Source organism: Chiloscyllium plagiosum, chromosome 1, assembly GCF_004010195.1.
Source record: "Chiloscyllium plagiosum isolate BGI_BamShark_2017 chromosome 1, ASM401019v2, whole genome shotgun sequence".
NCBI classification, from domain to species: domain Eukaryota; kingdom Metazoa; phylum Chordata; class Chondrichthyes; order Orectolobiformes; family Hemiscylliidae; genus Chiloscyllium; species Chiloscyllium plagiosum.
Genome location: NC_057710.1, coordinates 8,981,095 through 8,997,274, shown reverse-complemented (window position 1 = coordinate 8,997,274; position 16,180 = coordinate 8,981,095). Strand labels below are relative to the sequence as shown.

Below are 16,180 nucleotides of genomic sequence, written 5' to 3'. Positions count from 1 at the left end.
CTCTCTCTCTCTCTCTCTCTCTCTCTCTCTCTCTCTCTCTGTTTATACCTCTCTGTCTGCCTCTGCCTCTCCTTTGCAGCATGAAATCAGGCCCAACTTGGCTATGCTAACCAGTTATCCTAAATTTCTCTAGTCCCATATCTCTCTGAACCCTTCCTATTCATATACCCATCCAGACGTCTTTTAAATGTTGTAATTGTATCAGCCTCACCACTCCTCTGCCAGCTTGTTCCATACACGCACTGCCCTCTGTGTGAAAAAGTTGCCCCTTGAGTAATTTCTACATTTTTCCCATTTCACCTTTTTAGTTTTGGACTTCCCTACTCTGGAGAAAAGACTGTATTGGAGCCTGAAGGGTGACCTTGATAGAAGTATATTAAATTGGATGCATGGATTGAGATGCGGTCTTTTTCCAAGAGTGAAAATGGTCAAATATGAGGAAGGGTGATCGTACTAAAATATACAAAATTCGAAGCATTTTTGACGAGCTGAAAGGATGTTTTCTCTCTTGTAAGTTTAGATTTAGGGCCCCATTGTGTCAGGATGTGGTATTGTCTAGACTAGGGTGAGGAGATATTTCTTAAGAGTGCTGTAAATGAGTTTTGAGAAGATTTGTAGCTCATGTTGAGGTTTTGGATGTAGGTTTGCTCGCTGAGCTGCAAGGTTCATTTCCAGATGTTTCATTACCCTACTAGGTAACATCTTCAGTGGGCCTCAGGCGAAGCAATGCTGAAAATTCCTGCTTTCTATTTATATGTTTGGGTTTCTTTGGGTTGGTGATTTCATTTCCTGTGGTGAAGTGACTTCCTGTTCCTTTTCTCACAGGGTGGTATATGGGGTCTAACTCTGTGTTTGTTGATAGAGTTCCGGTTGGAATGCCATGTTTCTAGGAATTCTCGTGCATGTCTTTGTTTGGCTTGTCCGAGGATGGATGTGTTGATCCAGTCGAAGTGGTGTCCTTCCTCATCCATGTGTGAGGATACTAGTGAGAGAGGGTCATGTTTTTTTGTGGCCTTGTTGTAGGCCTTTGTTTAATATTCCATGTGAGATAATTTTGTTGTTTGTCTTTAGCCCTTGCTAGAGGGACATTCTGGCTTTGTGAGCTGGGCCCGTGGATACCTGGAGCTGGGATGGTTGGACAACCGGACCCGCTTGGCTGAGGCACTCAGACATTACAGCTCTCTGGACGGAGCACGTGGTTTGCTGCTGTTTCCAGAAGATGAAACTACCAATGGAAAGGTTGGACTTCTGAAATTCAGGTACAGGTCGTAAATCATTATATTTAGAATGTGGGGGCATGGGGTGTAGTTCATTTTGGAAAATAGAGAGAACTTCCATTTATATAGCACCTTTCATAATCTCTGCACATCCCAGAGCACTTCGCAACCAGTAAGGAACTTTTTTTGTTTTTGACTTAGGACTATTCAAAGAGAAGGTGACAGCCAATTTCCACGCAGTAGGTTTCCCAAGGAGCAGCATTTTTACAATTGTTATGTTTTGGAACGGCCTTTAACTTTCAGGTAGAAATTAAGGTTGTCATATAAAATGCTCCGAAGTCATCCTGAGAGTAAACCTGGGGGTCAGTGTGCCAAAGAAAAGTCATTGGACTTGAATCTTTAACTATTTCTCTCTCCGCAGATGCTGCCAGACTTGCTGAGTTTCTCTAGCACTTTGATTTTATTTCATTTCTTCACCATCCAAAGTGTTTTACTTTTATTTATGTTTTTGTTTGTGAAGAGAGTGCTTCCTGAATGTTTTTTCGTTTTTAACTAGGTTTTGATGTTTGAAAATTACTGTGATGCTGGGACTGTGAGAGTGACTGGATGAAAGACCTATTTTGGGAGTGTTATGGATTGGACCAAACCACCTCGAAACATGTCAAGGAGTTAGCCTAAACTCTGACTTTTTCTTATTTTAAAGGCAGGTGCCAGGTGTTATGTTCCGGATGCAATTTGACTCATCAAACTTCTAGTCTTGAAGCAAAATATTTATTCATACACAGTAGTTAAAATATAACAAAAGTAAAAAGAAATTGGAACAACTTAACTCTATTGGAAAACTTAACAGAATAATAGATTATTTAACTACTAAACAGTAACTGTTCCAATATAGTGACTTCCCAGAAAAGGGAAAGGGAAATTCAGTAAAATAGATTGTCTCACATGTGATTCTGGCAACAGGAAGAGAGCCCCCCCAGCTTTTAGCTGTAACAGAGATAGGAAAAGCAACTTCCACGTTCAGCTTCGGGACCCCAGGCAGTAATTGCTACTGAACTAAAAATCCTGGTTCTGTGGAAGCCTTACCCCACCCATTCAGGCCGCTTCTATTGTTCCAACGTTTTAAAAAAAACCCAAGGTCTCAAAAGCTGTTTATTTTACCTGCTCAGCACCTCTGTCTCAATGTTTCTTCATTTTAAAAAAAGGATACAATACACCTCTTAAAGCCATTGTATCGCCACAGGAGGAAAAGGGTTTTTCAGGGCAGGGATCATGCCTCAAAGATAGGATTCCAATACTGGGCCAGTCTGGCAGAAAGAAAGATAGTTATGCTATCAGTCAAAGAAGTCAAGGACATCTCTGCAGGAGTTCCTCAGGATAGTGAACTAGATCCAACTATCTTCAACTGCTTCATCAATTACCTTACATCAATGTAAGGTCAGATGTGGGGTTTGGGCTGAAAAATGGCAGGTAATACTCTCTCCTCACAATTGCCAAGCAAAACCCAACTGCAATAAGAGACAGTCTAACCATCATCCGTTAACATTCAATGGCATTACCGTCACTTATCCCAGACTGTCAAAGTCCTAGGATTACCATTGACCATGAACTGAACTCGACTAGTCATAAATACAAATGACTACAAGCAAGGTCAGAGGCTAGGAATCCTGCAGCATCAATTCACTCCTGACTCTCCAAAGCTTGTCCACCATCTACAAGGCAGAAATCAGATGAGTGATGGAATACTTCCCACGTGTTTGGATGAGTGATGTTCCAACAACACTCAACAAGCTTGACACTATCCAGGGCAAAGCAGCCTGCTTGATAGGTACCTCATTCACAAATATCCAGTCCCTCCGCCACCGCAACTCAGCAGCAGGAGCCGTGTGCACCACCTACAAGATAGCTACTCAACACCTTCCAAACCCATGACTACTTTCATCTCAAAGGACAAGGGCAATAGATACATGGGAGCGTAACCATCCGCAAGATCTTTTCAAGCCATTCACCAACCTTATATGAAATATGCCATCATTCCATATCAGTCACTGGTAGAAATCCTGGAATTCCTTCTGTATCAGCAGTGTCGTTTACCTATGTTGGATAATAGTCCACTTACAAATAAGGCATATACATGAATCTTGTGAAATTGACAAATACTGGTTTATTTCACGATATCATGGGAAAGCAAATTGACCGCACATATGCAAAACAGACACTCTGCATAGCTGAGTCAAAAGCCCTCTTCCCTGAGCCCCAGGTACAGTCAGTTCTTATAGGATTACAAGATAACGATGTTCATTAAAAGACGATACCGTTTCAATAACCTTTGATAGGAACAATGCTGCTAGTCCGGCAGTATTGGTCAGTTAACAATAACGACAGTAGGTCAGTTAATCTACGGAAATAGGTGCTAATATTCAGCATTCTGGCTGCTATGATTTCATAGGGCTGTGCGCATTCATCTCAAGTCTCCTGGTGCCATTGAGTCAGCATGGGCATTGTGGGATGACTGGGTTCCTGGGGAGACAGGGAGCGCCCTTTGTGAGGCAGTGAATCTCATGAGCAGGTCATCTAGATACAAACCCTCCAGTCCTGGCAACATCCTGATTAATCTATTCTGAACTCTCTTCAATTTAATAATATCCTTCCCAAAGCAGGATGACCAGAACTGTACACAGTACTCTAAAAGCAGCCTCACCAACATCTTGTATAACCTCAACATGACATCTCACCTTCTATACTCAATGGTCTGAGCAATGAAGGCAAGTGTGCTAAACACCTTCTTAACCACCCTATCTACCTATGACCCAACTTTCAAACAACTCTATGTACCTCAATCCCCAGCAGCTCAATGTGTTGGTGAATCATAGACCAGTTAGCCTAATATCAATAGTGGGGAAAATGCTAGAATCCAGTATAAAAGATTTAATAGCATCTAACTTGGAAAACAGCAACTGGTTGAACAGAGTTGGCATGGATTTCGAATGGGAAATCGTACTTGACAATCTACTGGGCTTTTTCGAAGATATAATTAGGAGTTGATAAAGGGGAGCCAGTGGATGTGGATTACATGGACTTTCAGAAGTTTTTTGACAAGGTCCAACATAAGACATCAGCATGTAAAATTAAAACACGTGGAATTGAGGGAAGTGTACTGACATGGATAAAGAACTGGTTGGTTGACAGGAAACAAGTAGGAAGAAAAAGCTCACTTTGAGTGGCAGCCAGTGACCCAAAGGGCTACTACAGGGATCAATGCTTGAACCCCAGCTATTTATAATAATATTATTAGTAATTTAGATGAGGGAATTAAATATAATATCACTAAGTTTGCAGATGACACGAAGCTGGGTGAGAGGGAGAGCTATGAGGAGGATGCAGAGGTACTTCATTGTGATTTAGACAAGTTGAGTGATTGTGATTGAGACAAATGTATGGCAGATGAAGGGGTTTATCCACTTTGGTAGCAAAAACAGGAAAGCAGATATTTTCTGAATAGTGATAGATTGGGAAAGGTGCAATGAAATTGGGTGTGTTCTTGCACAACAGCTGCTGCAAGAAAGAATGCAGATGTAACAGGTGATGAAGATGGTAACTGGTATGTTGATCTTTATAGTGACAGGATTCCAGTACTGAGGCAGGGATGTCTTGCTGCAACTGTGAAGGGCCTTGGTGAGACCATATCTGGGAGTACTGTGTGCAGATTATGTCTCCCTTTCTGAGGAAGAATGCCCTGGCAATAGATTTTATCAGACTGATTCCAGGGATGGTACTGACATAGAAAGGAAATTGGATTGGCTGTAACTATATTCACTAGAATTTAGAAGAATGAGGGAGACCTCGCAGAAATCCATAAAATTCTAACAGGACTTGCTTGTCCTATGAGGAGCAGTTGAGAACTTTGGGTCCCCACTCAATGCAGTTTAGAAGGATGAGGGGGGATCTGATTGAAATTTACTGCATACTGACTGGCCTGGATTGAGTGGATGTGGACTTGATGTTTTCGCCAGTAGGAGACCCCAAGATCCAAAGGTATAGCCTCAGAGCGAAGGGATGACCCTTTAGAACTGAGATGAAGAGGAATTTCTTCAGCCAGAGAGTGATGAATCTGTGGAACTGATTGCTGTAGAGGGCTAGGGAGGCTGAGTCATTGCAATTAACTCAAAGATACATAGGCTCTTGATTAGTCAGAGAATCAAGGATTATGGAGAGTAGACAAGAGAATGGAGTTGAGACTCATAAGCCATGATCGAATGGCAGAACAAACACAATGGGCTGAATTGCCAGATTTTGCTTCTATATGTTATGATCTTATGAACTAGATGGGGTAAACACAGGAAAGACATTCCCATGAACAAGTAGTCCATAACCAGGATATAGTACAGGCCATTTTGGGCTGAGTTGAGGAGGAATGCCTGCACCCAGGAATTAAGGGCTACGGGGAGAATGCGGGTAAGTGGAGTTGAAATGCCCATCAGCCATGATTGAATGGCGGAGTGGACTCGATGGGCCGAATGGCCTTCCTTCCGCTCCTATGTCTTATGGTCTTATAGATAACATGTTCCTTCAGTCAGCAAGGGCTTAGGTAATGCTCTTTTGCTGTCTGTACCTGAGTGTGGCCAAGCTGAGATAGCAGTGGCATTATGGGCAGGCCCTCTTTGGCTCAAGACAGCCATAGTGTCTGTAAGCAAGTGGACTTTCGGCAGAGTGGTCTTTCCTTCTCCCACAACTTATGGCGTGTGAACATCAGTGGTTCAAAAAGACAGCATATCACTGCTTTCTCCAGGGCAACTAGAGGTAGGCAGTAAGTGCTGGCCCAGTCAGCAATGCTCACATCACATGAGTGAATTTAAAAAAAAATGAAATGCAGCAGTTGTTGCCTCTCTAAGTTTGCAACCCTTTGAGAAGCCCTGTGTTACAAGCGATGAAAGGTAGGTTTAGGATCATTTAATTGAAAGAAGGTGCAAGGAACCTTTGCTTGGAAACAATGACGGAAGCCTCTGTGGTAACGTTGGATACTGAGGGACTGTGAAACTTTTAAAAGGTGTTGACAATGTCAGGTTGTAAACAGTTTCAAGCTGCCCTTGTAAGAGAGTTTGGCTGCTTAGCTCTTTGGTTCATGAGTATTTCACCTAGATATAAGGCCCAAATTGTAATGGGGAAAGATGCACAGGAAGCTACTCTAAAGGTCAGATTGCAAACTTTCCCAAAATATCACAGGCTATAGCTTTGGAGTCTCCCTAAATTTGGGAGAATGGGAGCCTCTGGAGTTCAAAAGATCTAAGAATGGAAACTCAAGCTTGGATTAAAAATTGAAATGAAAGTCTGAGAATAAACAATTGGGTGCTTAGAATTCCTTTAAATTGATTCTGGGAAGAACGGACAAATATGCTAAAAAAAGTTTCACTTGATCTTGGATTAGAAGTTTTGTGTTTCAACGTATACATTTCCTACAAAGATGGCATGTGGGTCATTGTAGTTATTGACATTTGCTTCAGTAAATATTTTAAAATGGGAAATCTTGATGTGTCATTCTTTCAGGTGTTAATTGGAAGTTCAGAATTCATTTTGAGTTACTGGTCTCCACAGGGATCAGGAAACTGTAGTAACAACCAAATTATCTGTTTTACATGTTTGGGATCCGGTTTAAACAGGACACTGGCAAGAGTGTACCTGTTAATGTTTAAATACTGCAGTGGATCCTTTACACATATAGGCATTTAGAGGGAATGTCAGTTTACTATCCCATCTGAAAGGTGGTATCTCTGACAATGCAGCACTCCCCCGTATCGCCATTGAAGCATCAGCCTAGATTGTGTACTCTGGTTGCTCGAGTGAGACTTGAACTTGTGGGCTGTACACTGAGCCACAGATGACATTGGGGCCCATTTCCCATCTAGTTAGATTGGACAGAAACAGCGAAGAAATTCTATTAAACAAACATTTATTTTTTATCAGTCTATATTATACATTAAATGTGTCTGTATAAATGATTTGTCTATTTTTTCATTTCTGTTTTAGCTCCTGGCCTTTTACTATAGATAGTACTGTTCAACCCCTGGTGTTAACTGTAAAGAGACCCTTCGTATCTGTGGTAAGTTGCACTTGTCTATCAAGTTAATGCAAAGCTTTCTTTTCATGCTAGGCCCTCACTGATCCCCTGCAGGATCTCTTGTCATTGTCCATAACCACTCTTCGCCTGTCCTCACCTCATGGTTTGTACAGAATAGAAGATGTAGAGTCGTATAGACGTACATCTGGCAGAGATGGTTTGTATGCATTACCTCTTGTGAATAGGATGAGTGTTGCTGGCAAAGTCAGCATTTGTTTCCTGTCTCAAATTTTCCTTGCCTTATTGGATCATGCCATTTTAGGCAGATACTGTGAAAGGCTCAAATCCCTCACTTGCAAGACCATTCTGTGCTTCCTACCTCAGCTGGGGATAGTCATTACAGTATCCTTCAGCCGCTTTTGGATTTGTCTTCAACCAGCTGATGATTATAAAGTTATCATATGTGCTTGCCGGTGAGAATGGATTCATAGTCTAAGTGGCTGCTAGCACTCCTATGTGGACTTATTGCAAGCACTGAAGTGTTGATGCCGATGAAAGCAGCCCAGCGCAAATCATTCTCCTTCAGGGGTGGAGTTCATAGTTCTGAACAACAGTTGCTTCCTTTGATAGAGTACTGGGGAAGCTATAGTTAAAAGTTTTGCTGAAACAACAATGTACCATAAATTTTAAAATGTGTGACTCCCCAGGTTTGGGTCTGCACTCCAGTACTTTACTCATGTTTATAGGTTGTTGTAAGGCTCGTTCTAATGATTGAATTAAATGGTTTGTTTAGGTGTCAGTATTGGGAAATCTCTCCTCTAAGTCCTTATAACTTCAAACTGGTCCCCTTCGATCACAGTCACCCATTTGTTCCTCAAGGTGATTAAAATCAGACAGCACAGCGCAAACAGATCTTGGGGGGAATGGCATAAAACATCTGAATAGTCCTTTGGATATATTGGGCTGGTTTTCCCTTATGATCCAGAGCTTGATTCATTATCGTTATCATTATCATTGTCATTTCTTGGGGCTTCCAAGGAACGTAAACTTCAATTGTTGGTCCCTGATTGTCATCAGTGGCTCTGGGATTTGGTAACTGCCGTATTGGACACTGCAGTTGGGGACCAGTTGGGGTCCACGAACCCTGGTACAAAGGTTGGATGATACCTGTTTTCTGAGATTCATTTTTACCTGTTCAGCAGCACTGGATCCCTCGGGAGCCTGAAATGACAGTGAGGACAGTGCCACAGGCAGGTCTATGGGAGGTACTGGTAATCTAGGATAACATCCCCATTCCTCATCTCTATCGGTCTCATCCCCTTCACCAAACAGGATTGGTATGCCAGACATAGGCTTGGGATCCCAAGTAGAACTTAAATTCTTTTTACAGCGCAGTTCCTTTAACCTTTCCTGTCTATCTTTCTCAGCCTTGGTGTCTTTACACTGTTTCTACTGTTCCCTTTTTCACCTTCCGTCTACCCATTGACACTCAGCTTTTAACATCTCCCAGCTTTTGGGAGTTCCATCCTTTGTACATACCTCTATATGACATGCATTATTCCTCCAACTGACCAATGAGGTATCTTTCCACTTACTATTGGCTGTATCCTTCCAATCTTTAATGAATTATTTCCACTTCTTCCCACAGTTTCCAGTTCACAAGAGGCCCCATCCTTGCAACCAAATTTTGTCACCTAATCGTTTAAGTGCAGCACTTAGTTTCAGTAAATCGTTTTTCTGATCAGGTATTCTTTCACACACACACTGAAGGAGAGTCACCTTTCCAGTTACATCGAGGGATTGTCCCATTATACTTGCTTGCTGTACTATAAACAAATTTCAACTGGCCATATCAATACTACGGAGTGAGAAATTTACCGAGCCTGCCCTCGTTTTTCTATTATCTCATCATTTCAACCGGCTATATCTGAAGGAGGCAGCTCTCTGAACCGAATCTATCAGGTAGCAGCAACCACTTCCCTGACCGCGGTCCCCAGTCTCAACTCTTTATCTCAGGAACAATGCAGAATAGCCAGTGTCACCCCGCAGCAACTTAGATCAACCTCGTTAAAAAAAACTTTGTTTCCTTATAATCCTGGTGTGGGTAGTTTGTTCAATCCCTTCAAGGTACCAGCCTTACTGGGCAAGAGACAGATCGATTGTCCGAATACAAGGGATGGTCTGAAGTAAATTACCTCGGGGTGCCCTGCCATTCTATGCTCAATTCAAACTCTCGGTCACTTATTCAGCCCAGAGAAACATTCCCTATGTTTGGATCCGAGTCACGGCACTAAAATGTTGACTGAAAACGTTCCTGGAGCACACAAAAGTTTCATTAATCTCTTTATTTTAGCATAGACTGAGAGAGGTCTGGAGTCAACACCAAAGTAACAGTCAAGCTCTCACTTGGTGGACTCTCACCAGACCTCTGTGTATAGCATAAAAGCAGTACAGTTTATAGCCCTCATATCTCTCAATCCATACTTTTCACGAGTCATAAACAGATAAGCAGTGTAGTTAACAATGCTCCATTGAATAGAGGAAGCACCCCAAGCCACAGCAGCAGCCTTCAGTTTGTGCTGTCAGTCACACGTTTTAAAATTTATGGAACATCATTGTTTCAGCAAACCTTTTAACTATTGTTTCCCCAATACTCTATCACCTTCTTTGGCAACCAGGTAGTGGAAGCCTGTTTTTTGTTCCCATTGGATTTAGATGTTCTCAACAAACGGTTTTCTGCTAGTTAGAGTGACTGTTGTCTCACTTAACCACAAGCATCATGCTGCCTTGAAACTACACTGGGAGAAAAGAGAAGTAGCTAAGGGAGGGTGATGAAAGGGACAGACGATTCAACTTATATTTGCTATAATCAACCAGTAAACAAAGAAAATTACAGCACAGGAAGAGGCCCTTTGGCCCTCCAAGCCTGCGCTGATCCAGATCCTCTATCCAAACCTGTCACCTGTTTTCTAAAGATCTGTAGCCCTTTGCTCCCTGCCCATTCATGAAAACGAAAAGAAAAGAAAATTTATAGCCCAGGAATAGGCTCTTCTGAGCTGATCCAAATCCACTGTCTAAACCTGTTGGTCAATTCCTAAACATCTGTATCCCTCTGCTCCCTGTCTACTAATGCATCTGTCCAGACGCATCTTAAATGAATCTACCATGCCTGTCTCTACCACCTCTGCTGGCAACGCGTTCCAAATGCCCACCACCCTCTGTGTGAAGTACTTACCACGTGAATCCCCTTTAAACTTTCAACCTCTCCCTTTGAAAGTGTGGCCTCTCGTTATTGAATCCTTCACCCTGGGAAAAAGCTTGTTTCTATCCCCCTGTCTATACCCTTCATGATTTTGTAAACCTCAATCAGGTGCCCCCTCAATCTCCTTTTTTCTAATGAAAATAAACCTAACCTACTCAACCTCTCTTCATAGCTAGCACCTTCCGTACCAGGCAACATCCTCGTAAACCTTCTCTGCACCCTCTCCAAAGCGTCCACATCCTTTTGGTAATGTGGCGACCAGAACTGTATTCTAAATGCGACCGAACCAATGTCTTGTACAATTTTAACATGACTTGCCAGCTCTTATACTCTATACCCCGTCCAATGAAGGCAAGTATACTATATGCCTTCTTGACCACACTGTCCACCTGTGCAGCAACCTTCAGGGTACAATGGACCTGCACTCCCAGATCTCTCTGCCCATCAACTTTTCCCAAGGCTCTTCCGTTCGTTGTATAATTCGCTCTAGAATTAGATTTGCCTAAATGCATCATCTCACATTTGTCTGGATTGAAAACCATCTGCCACTTTTCTGCCCAACTCCAACTCTCCAGTCTATCTATATCCTCCTGTATTTTCTGACAGTCCCTTATGCTTTCTGCTACTCTACCAATCTTCGTGTCTTCTGCAAACTTGCTGATCATACCAACAGTGCCCTCTTCTAGGTCATTTATGTATATCACAAACAACAGTGGCCCCAGTACGACCCCTGTGGAACACCACTGGTCACCTTTCTCCATTTTGAGAAACTCCCTTCAACTACCACTCTCTGTCTCCTGTTGCTCAACCAGTTCTTTATCCACCTAGCTAGGACGCCCTGCACACCTTGTAACTTCACTTTCTCCATTAGTCTACAATGGGGAACCTTCTCAAACACCTTACTAAAGTCCATGTATATGACATCAACAGCTCTTCTTTCATCCAACAACTTGGTCACTTCCTTGAAGAACTCTTATTACGTTGGGAGGGCAACCATGTTGCCTATCACTGATAAGCCCATTCTTTTCTCAATATAAATAGATCCTATCCCTCAGTACCTTCTCCAGCAACTTTGCCACCACTGACGTCAGGCTCACTGCTCTGTAGTTACCTGGAATATCCCTACGACCCTTCTTGTACGGGGGGACAACATGAGCAACCCTCCAGTCCTCCGGCACCTCACCTGTATTTAAGGATGCCACAAAGATATTTGTCAGGGCCCCGGCTATTTCCTCTCTTGCCTCCCTCAGCAACCTGGGATAGATCCCATCCGGTCCTGGGGATTTGTCCACCTTAATAATGTCTAGCCTACCCAACATATCCTCCCTCCCTCATGTCAACGTAATCCAGAGTAAACAATCTTCTATCTCTAATTTCAACATTCATCATGTTCCTCTCCTCAGTGATCACTGATACAAAGTAATCATTCAGAATCTCACCCATTCTGTCAGGTTCAGCACACAGCATTCCTTCGTTATCCTTTAGCGGACCAATCCTTTCTCTAGTTACCCGCTTGCTTATATAAGAATAAAATGCTTTGGGATTCTCCTTAATTCTGTTCGCGAAAGCTATTTCATGATCCCTTTTAGCCCGCTTGATTCCTCGTTTAAGATTTGTCCTACTCTTCTGATATTCTTCCAGGGCCTGTTTTGTACTTAGCTGCCTAGACTTTATGTATGCTTCCCTTTTCCTCTTGTACAATTGTTGTACAATTTCTCCTGTCATCCACCGTTCATGAATCTTGCCTTTCCTATCCTTTGCCTTCAATGGGACACGCCTATCCTGCACTATCTTTAACCTATCTTTGAAAGCCTCCCACATATCAAATGTGGGCTTCCCTTCAAATAGCTGTGTCCAATCCACATTTCCGAGCTCCTGTCTAATTTTGATATAATTGGCCTTGGCCCAGTTTAGTACTCTTCCCTTAGGATCACTCTCTTCTTTATCTACGAGTATTCTAAAACTTACAGAATTGTGGTCACTGTTCTCAAAGAAATCCCCCACCACTACTTCTACCACCTGGCCTGGCTCGTTCCCCAGTACTAGATTCAATATGGTCCCTTCCATCGTCGGACTATTGATATACTGCTCTAGAAAACTCTCCTGGACGCTTCTTACAAGTTCTACCCCATTCAGACCTCTGACATTAAGTGTATCCCAGTCAATGTTGGGAAAATTAAAATCTCCCATCACCACTACCCTATTGTCTCTACCTCTTTCCCTAATCTGTTTACCTATTTTGTTCTTCTACCTCACGCTCACTGGTGGGAGGCCTGTAATACAGCCCCAACAGTGGAACTGCACCCTTCTTATTTCTCAGCTCCACAAATAAGAAGGATGCAGTTACACTGTTGGGGCTTGATCTGCCTTAAATGATGCTATTGCTCCTGCCTCTACCATCTCCGTTGGCAATGCATTCCAGGTCCCCACCACCCTCTGCGTAAAGAACTTTTTACGCATATGTCCCCTAAACCTTTCCCCTCTTACTTTGAACTCATGACCCCGAGTAATTGAGTTCCACACTCTCAGGGGGGAGAAACTTCTTGCTGTCCATCCTGTCTATACTTCTCATGATTTTGCAGACCTCAATCAGGTCCCCCTTCAACCTCAGTCTTTCTAATGAAAGTAATCGGAATCTATTCAACCTCTCTTTATAGCTAGCACCTTCCATACCTGGCAACATTCTGGTCAACCTCCTGTGCACCCTCTCCAAAGCATCCACATCCTTTTGGTAATGTGGCGACCAGAACTGTACACAGTATTTCAAATGAGGCTGAACCAAAGTCCTATACAACTGTAACATGATTGCCAACTCTTGTATGCAATACCCTGTCCAATGAAGGATAGCATGCCGTATGCCTTCTTGACCACTTTACGACCTGCATTGCCACCTTCAGGGAACAATGGACCTGAACACCCAGGTCTGTGTACGTCAATTTTCCCCAGGACTTTTCCATTTACTGTATAGTTTGCTCTTGAATTGGATCTTGCAAAATGCATCACCTCAAATTTGCTTGGATTGAACTCCATCTGCTATTTCACTGCCCGTCTCTCTAATCTGTCTATGTTCTGCTGTATTCTCTGACAGTGCCCTTCACTATCTGCTACTCCACCATCTTAGTGTCATCTGCAAACTTGCTAATCAGGCAACCGATACCTTCCTCCAAATCATTTTTATATATATCGCAAACAGCAGTGATCCCAGCACGGATCCCTGTGGAGCACCACTGGTCACAGATGTCCATTTTGAGAAACTCCCTTCCACTCTTACTCGCTGTCTCCTGTTGCCCAGCCAATTCTCTATCCATCTAGCTAGAATATCCTGGACTTCATGCGACTTCACCTTCTCCATCAGCCTACCATAGGGAATCTTATCAAAAACCTCACTAAAGTCCATGTATATGACATCTACAGCCCTTCCCCCATCAATCAATTTTGTAACCTTCTCAAAGAATTCTATTAGGTTTGTAAGACAAGACCTTCACCGCACAAACCCATATTGCCAATTACTGATAAGCCCATTTTCTCCCAAATGGGAATAGATTCTATCCCTCAGTATCTTTTCCAGCAGCTTCCCTACCAATGACGTCAGGCTCACCGGTCTATAATTACTTGGAGTATCCTTGCTACCCTTCTTAAACAAGGCGACAACGTTAGCAATTTTCCAATCCTCCGGGACCTTAACCCCTGTTCAAGGATGCTGCAAAGATATCTATTAAAGCCTCAGCTATTTTCTCTCTCACTGCCCTCAGTAACCTGGGTTAGATCCCATCCAGACCTGGGGACTTGTCTACCTTAATACCTTTTATAATATCCAACACTTCCTCCCTCCTTATGCCGACTTGACCTGGAGTACCCAAGGTCTAACCCTAACCTCAAAATGCATCATGTCCGTCTCCTCGGTTAATACCAATGCAAATTGCTCATTAAGAATCTCACCCATTTTCTCTGACTCCATGCATAACTTTCCTCTTTTGTCCTTGAGTTGGCCACCTCTTTCTCTATATGAAAGAATGGCTTTGGGATTTTCCTTAACCCTGTTTGCTAAAGATATCTCATGACCGCTTTTAGCCTCCTTAATTCCTCATTACAGATTAGTCCTACATTCCCGATATTCTTCCAAAGTTTTGTCTCTCTTCAATCGCCTAGACCTTATGTTTGCATCCTTTTTCCTCTTAGCTAGTCTCACAATTTCAACTGTCATCCATGGTTCCCTAACCTTGCCATTTTGATCCCTCATTTTCACAGGAATGTACCTCTCCTGAACTCTTAATCAACCTCACTTTAAAAGTCTCCCACGTATTGAATATGGATTTACCTTCAAACAGCTGCTCCCAATCTATATGATCCAGCTCCTGCTGAATTTTGGTATTCTTGGCCAGTTTAGACCTCTTCCTTAAGGAACACTCTCATCTTTGTTAAAAATCACACAACACCAGGTTATAGTCCAACAGGTTTAATTGGAAGCACACTAGCTTTCGGAGCAACGCTCCTTCATCAGGTGATTGTGGAGGGCTCGATCGTAACACAGAATTTATAGCAAAAATTTGCAGTGTGATGTAACTGAAATTATACATTGAAGAATTGATTGTCTGTTAAGCCTTTCATCTGTTAGAATACAGTGATAGTTTCACTTCTTTCATGTGTAAATCACAAAACCCTTTTTTTTAAAAGTTGCATTCTCGGGTTAGCTGTTAACAATGGTGATAGCTAGACAATATGTTGAAGGTGTTAGCCCCCTGTGTTCTCTGTCTATGACCTGATGTTTAGATTGATTATAATCTAAAAAGTGAGAAGCACATCTGCTATTTCTAGGGCCATTTCCTTTAGTACTCTGGGGTGAAGGTTATCACGCCCTGGGGAATTTAACTGCTTTTTAGATTAGATTACCTACAGTGTGGAAACAGGCCCTTTGGCCCAACAAGTCCACACCGACCCTCCGAAGAGCAACTCACCCAGACCCATTCACCTACATTTACCCCGAAAGTGGAGCACCCGGAGGAAACCCACGCAGACACGGGGAGAATGTGCAAACTCCACACAGACAGTTGCCCAAGGCGGGAATTGAACCCGGGTCTTTGGCGCTGTGAGGCAGCAGTGCTAACCACTGTGCTGCCGTGCCACTAACCTTACTAGTTTCTCCAATATTATTTCCCTCCTAATACTAATTTCTTTCAATTCCTCCTTCCTATTCGACCCCGTGTTCCCCATATTTTGGGATGTTATTTGTGTTTTCCTTTATGAAGACAGTACTAAAGTCTGTACTTGTTTCTGACTGTAGGGGACTTATTTTGTCTTTGCTGATTGTTTTCTCTTTACAAAGCTATTGAAGCTTCTACTATCAGTTTGCATGTCCCCTGCAAGTTAACCTTCATGCTCAATTCTCCCCCATCTAATCCAAATTGTCTCTCTTTGCTGGAATCTAAACTTTCCCAATCCTCAAGGCTGTTGCTTCTTTTGGCCAACCTTAATGCTCTTCCTTGAATTTAATACTGACCATAATTACCGTGGTTAGCCACGATCTGATCCCATTTCCCTTTTCATTTTTATGCCTGGAATGAATGCTTTTGCAGGGTGCCCATACACTCTTTAACTGTTTGCCTTTGCTTACCTACCATCATCCCTTTAAATAACAATCCCCAATTT

The 16,180-nt window shown here is 42.6% G+C and overlaps 1 protein-coding gene across 5 annotated transcripts in view; it reads left to right on the top strand.

Annotated features, from left to right (window-relative positions):
• aup1 (AUP1 lipid droplet regulating VLDL assembly factor) overlaps positions 1 to 16,180 on the top strand; it is a 56,467-nt gene that overhangs the window by 13,158 nt on the left and 27,129 nt on the right. For all 5 annotated transcript variants that reach the window (XM_043693656.1, XM_043693565.1, XM_043693751.1 and 2 more), the window contains 2 exons: positions 1,072 to 1,259; positions 7,242 to 7,314. In XM_043693656.1, the coding sequence (XP_043549591.1) occupies positions 1,072 to 1,259; positions 7,242 to 7,314 (261 nt within the window). The remainder of the gene's footprint in view (positions 1 to 1,071; positions 1,260 to 7,241; positions 7,315 to 16,180) is intronic.